This window comes from Octopus bimaculoides, chromosome 20, assembly GCF_001194135.2.
Source record: "Octopus bimaculoides isolate UCB-OBI-ISO-001 chromosome 20, ASM119413v2, whole genome shotgun sequence".
NCBI lineage: Eukaryota > Metazoa > Mollusca > Cephalopoda > Octopoda > Octopodidae > Octopus > Octopus bimaculoides.
The window spans coordinates 16,938,534-16,944,132 of NC_069000.1; the positions used below are offsets into that span (position 1 = coordinate 16,938,534).

General features: G+C 36.2%; 2 protein-coding genes across 3 annotated transcripts in view; both read left to right on the forward strand.

The window, feature by feature from the left end:
• Nucleotides 1-5,599, forward strand: part of LOC106871899 (uncharacterized) — a 109,646-nt gene that overhangs the window by 71,106 nt on the left and 32,941 nt on the right. For both annotated transcript variants that reach the window (XM_014918653.2, XM_014918654.2), the window contains exon 2: nucleotides 4,396-4,495. In XM_014918653.2, the coding sequence (XP_014774139.1) occupies nucleotides 4,441-4,495 (55 nt within the window). In that variant the 5' untranslated portion in view covers nucleotides 4,396-4,440. The remainder of the gene's footprint in view (nucleotides 1-4,395; nucleotides 4,496-5,599) is intronic.
• On the forward strand, nucleotides 2,926-4,410 carry LOC106871894 (general transcription factor II-I repeat domain-containing protein 2-like). The gene is made up of 2 exons (XM_014918648.1): nucleotides 2,926-3,504; nucleotides 4,396-4,410. The coding sequence occupies exons 1-2, from the start codon at nucleotides 2,926-2,928 to the stop codon at nucleotides 4,408-4,410; spliced, it is 594 nt and encodes a 197-aa protein (XP_014774134.1).

The window sequence follows — 5,599 nt, forward strand, 5'->3', positions numbered from 1 at the left end:
GATGGTGATGAGTAATTAAGTTGAGCAGTTTTGTGGGTTTTGAGGTTGGGAGTGGGAGTGGGAGGTGACAGTCCAAGAGAGAGAGAAAGATCGGTTTATTTCTGTTCAGCATTTGATCTTTCAAACATCTATGAATCTAATAAATGCGCGTGTACACACATGCACGCACGAACAAGCGCACACACACACAAACCCACACACACACACGCACAAACACAAACACTTACATACAAATACGTATATGTATACTCGTTGTATACACTCAGAGACTGGTGCACACACGAACACACACATAAACACACACACACACACACTCACGCATACTCATATAAGTGCGCAAACAAATGTTATAAGAACATACTTATTATACACTCAGAAACTGGCGCAAGCGCACACAAACGTACTCACGCAGACTCAGACATATATTTACTAACATACGAACACACACATACACACACACATGCACGCATACATATATGTACACACACACACACAGTCGCTGACATACATTTTCATACACAGGCACACAAGTGTGTTCATGCCCCCAAACATATTGACCCTTTCTCACTCTCTCTGTCTTTCTCATTCTGATGCTCTTTCTCTTTTCTTCTCTCTCTCTCTCTCTCTCTCTTTCTACCCCACCCCCGTTTATCTGTCTTGCGCCTCGATAAAGTCAAAACTACATACATAAATACATAGATTAATGCCTATAGACACATACACACACACGCTCGTGCACATGCATACAAATATATAGACTTTCTATCTCTCTTACATACACACACACAAATACATACGCCTAATAATAAACCTCATCTACATGAAAATGCGCAATAGAGTAAACACACTAAACGCTGTGTACAGAGACAGACACACATACACACAAAATATTCATAAGATTTTTTATTATATCACTGGTCCAAATTTACCGTCGATCGAATCTATGTCCAATGTTTTATCGATTCCAGAGCAGAGATGACGGGTAAACTTAACCCCGGAGGAATTCGAACTCGTAAAGGGATGTTACTAAATTCCCAATGGCATCGGGTTCGATGTTCTAATTATTCTGCTACGCACCGAATACCTCACTCATAGAGACACTTTAATTCATACTCACACACACACACACACACACACACACGCATAAATATATTAACCCATAATCACTCTCTCTTTACCCATTTATTTCTTAATCTCACTCACTCTCCCTCTCTCTTTCTATCTCTCTTACTCTCTCTCCACAACTTCTCTCTCTCTCTCTCTCTCTCTCTCTCTCTCTCTCTCTCTCTCTCTCTCTTTCTGTGAGTATATCACGTTCAAGTACTCAGAAACACACATGGACATTGACACAATCAGACAGACATATAAGCAATAAGTCACAATGAACACACACATCGAACAAGCATACATAAATAAACACACACAAACGCATACAGACACTCACGCACGAGCGCACATACATGCACATACGCGTACATGCACACACTTACAAAAGCACAGCACACAGTTGAACACATATATTTATACGTATGGAAACACAATCCCATTCGTACCACGTCTATTCATATACGAGCATAAACATTAAGGCAATCACAATCATATTTGTCTCAAACAACTGACTAATTTCGATCGTCTCTGTACAAAATCTCTAGAAGAACAACAAACAGAGAAAGCAAAAGAAGGGTGAGGACAGAGATGAAGAGGGGATAGAAAATATGTGATTTTGTGGGCGTATGGTGGCGACTACATTGTCTATTGTACTCATGGGACATGAGAGGCAACAAGATTATGAAGTTTATACAGTAAAAAGACGTTATATTTGTTATTTTTCTATGTTTAAATTTGTTTCGAGTCCACGAACAATCAGCAAGCGATAAATGCGTGAATTGACTGCTTCTTGTGATCCGATCTGCTTATTTTTCTGTTTACACGCGCGCAGGCAAACGCAGACACATACATACACAGAAATGTTAATATATATACTTCATGCATATTATAAGTATATATCACATATTGCTGAGAATTATCTACAATGCTAACGACATGTTGCTGACTAACGACATGTCCCAGACACTCGTCTAATTTTAAACTTGTTGCTGGTCTTAATGCTAACATTCTGACAATCAATCTAGTGTCATATCATTGTAATTTACCAAAATAAAACCTGTTTTGATGGCAGCATTTAGAGATTAACTCCACATTAGCATTTAAATTATTAGTTGTCGTAGCTAAAGTAAGAAATTTTCAGCTGTACATAGTTGTCATTTTTACATACATACATATACTTACATTTATATATATATATATATATATATATATATACATACGTACGTACGTATGTATGCATGTATGCATGTATGTATGTATATATATATATATATACCTATTACTTATGCATACATATGACAGAGGAGGAGACAACTGAAGAAAGAGAGAAAGGAGAATATGTTTGTGAACAAACTTCATAATCTCGTCTCCTTTCATGTCCCATAAATATCATAAACAATAGAGAAGCTATTTTGCACCCACAAAAGACAAAAAAAAACGCATGGCCTCTGTCCCTCGGAGCTATCTGGTTTCGTACTTGTACCTCTCAAGCACCCACATAACACTCATCTTTCCACACTTCATCACTTATACTGCGTCCACCACAACTGTATCTGCACATACTACTATTAACAGTTCCTTCTCTCGTTTAGATAGTTTAGATAGTTGGGGCACTGCACAGGGTCGGAGTGGACTGGGCCCGTGCTGTCAGTATGGCTACAGATAGCGCTCCATCAATGATTGGGGAAAAAATCAGGTGTTGTGACGCAGTTCAGAGAGAAAGTACAGACTGCAAATGGAAGGCGTAATTTTTGAATATTTCACTGCATTTTGCACCAGGAGACATTGTATTGCAAGTCGTTCAAAGTGGATCACGTCATGGAAATAGTTGTCCGAACTGTTAATTTCATCCAAACTAGAAGTTTGAATTACCGTCAGATTGACAATCTTCTCAGCGATATAGGCGTTACCTATGGCTTGCCGTATCACACCGAGGTAAGGTGGTTAAGCCGAGGTGCTATGTTGAAGTGTTTCGTTAATCTACAAAAAGAAATAGAACGGTTCATGGAGGAAAAGGGTAAACTGGTGTTAGAATTTCAATCACCAGAATGGCTGCAAGATTTAGCATTTATCGTGAATATTACAGAGCAGTTGAATAATCTGAACAAAATGCTGCAAGGCCGTAAAAATGTTGTCACACAGAATTTTGAAAGCATAAGCGCATTCAAGTTGAGGCTAACTTTGTGGGAGACACAACTGTCAGGTGGTGACCCTGCTTATTTTCGTTGTCTAAAAGATGTGGTTGCGACCGCAGATAATGTTGACATGAATCGATACAAAGACAATATCATGGGATTGCTGCGGGAGTTTCAGCAACGGTTTCAGATTTTTGATGAACTTGAGACAAATTTCACAGTTTTTCGCTCGTCATTTATAATCAACGCCTCTTTTCTGCCCGTAAATATCTAATTTGAAATGATTGACTTGCAGTTTGATTCAGACATGAAGAACAAATTCACCTCGGTGGACTTGGATACATTTCATTAGGATTTCTTGTAAAAGTACCCCATATTGACAGCCCTTGCTGTGAAAGTTTAGTGCGTGTTCGGGACTACCTACGTTTGTGAACAAGTTTTTTTTTCTGTAATGAGCATCAATAAAAGAAGGATCAAGGATCACACTTAAGCACCTAAATGACATCCTGAAATTGGCTTCCACTCAGGATTTGACGCCTGATGTTGATGCGCTTGTGAAGGAGAAAAGATGCCAAGTTTCAGGAACATATTGAAAATAAAGAATGAAAAATAAAAGTGTTTCTAAATGTTTTTCAAAGTGTTTTTTTTTATATATAAATTGCATGCATGTATATGTGTGATATATAGCTGTGTGATATCTCAGATATAAAGCTGTGTGATATCTTAGTCTTCTTTAACAGTTCTCACTTTCATTTGTTCAATGTTTTGCAAAAAACAAAATTTTCAGAATGCACTTTTTTACTCTAAAACAAAGGGAAAATTTTGAAATTGCTATTTATATGTTCTTATGCCATGATTTCATTGTTCCGGCCCACTTGAGATCAAATTGAGATCAAATTGATCAAATGTGTCCCGTAAATTAAAATGACTTTGACACCGCTGATCTAGAACTATATTATACATTCTGCTTTTCAAGACAGAACTGTGATTCGAGGTATTTGGTCAGCGAGTTGAGCGCTTCATTTTTTTGTTGCTTGAAATCTTCTTTGTTTTTTTTTTTACCTCTTTCCAACCTCATTGATACTAATTTATCATTTCATTTGGTTGTCATAAAAATCTAATTAAATGTTTTCTCCCTCATTTCTAATTGCAGCCTTCAAACCCCTGAAGATAGTAGCATAATATTATACAACCTACCATGAATTTGTTGGAGATTCTCCTGCTGTTCTGCGGCTTTTTCTCTGCCCTTATAGGTAAATAAAATTATTTATCAAATTGACCTTTAAGTTAAATCCACGAAATTACTTCTAGATATTTATGTTATTTATTTATTTTAACATTTAATGTTAAATGAAAGCTTATGTCTTTTTTTTTTATTACCCCTTTCCTCCTCTCTTTTTCCTTCTTTAACGCTTTCATCCAAATTTCCTTTGTTTCTTTCTATTTATCTGTACTCAATCGCGTGGTTTATCGATAAATGCAGTAACTTTTGATTGGTTAAATGTGCGCATTTTTGATGCTGAAATGATTGATGACATTATCATTGACGAATGAAAGTATATAACAAGACACTCTTACCTCTTTGACTACTTATTGAAAAACATTACAATTTTTGGAATTTACTTTTACAATTGGGGATCTGAAAAGCTTAGTTGTTAGGGACGTTGGACTTATGACTGTAAGATAGCAGTTTCGATTCCGGGACCGAGTGATACATTGATTTCTTGAGCAAAACACTTTATTTCACGTTGTTCTAGTCTACACAGCTGATAAAAATGAGTAATCCTGCAACGGACCGGCATCCCATCCAGGGAGAAATGTATATGCATCAGAGAAAGCAAGAAAATCACCGTATGCTTCTCACGGAGTAATGTAGACTAAACCACGACCCATCTTTGCAATTAGGAGACAAAACCTACTCCGAGAGAGTGTATATTTAAATATATAATATATACACACACATATATGTATATATATGTGTGTATGTGTGTGTGTTTTTGTGTATGTGTGTGTGTGTTTGAGTGTATGTGTATGTGCACTTCCTTAACAATTTGCTACCTACCTCTAAACATATATATATAATGTATGTATGCATATATATACATATATTTACAGCATATTTACATGTATACATACATATACATATTTTTATATATATACATACATACATGCATATATATATGTTTGTATGTATGTATATATGTGTGTGTGTGTGCACATATATATATATATATATATATATATATATATATATATACACACGGGTGTGTTTGCGTGTGTGTATGTATGTATGTATAAATATTTATACATATATACACATATTCTGCAAATACACATGCATAGATAAGCGAAGTAAG

Bases quoted from the DNA above. Each gene is read 5' to 3' on its own strand.
- LOC106871894 (XM_014918648.1), top strand. From the start codon at position 2,926: ATGGAAATAGTTGTCCGAACTGTTAATTTCATCCAAACTAGAAGTTTG.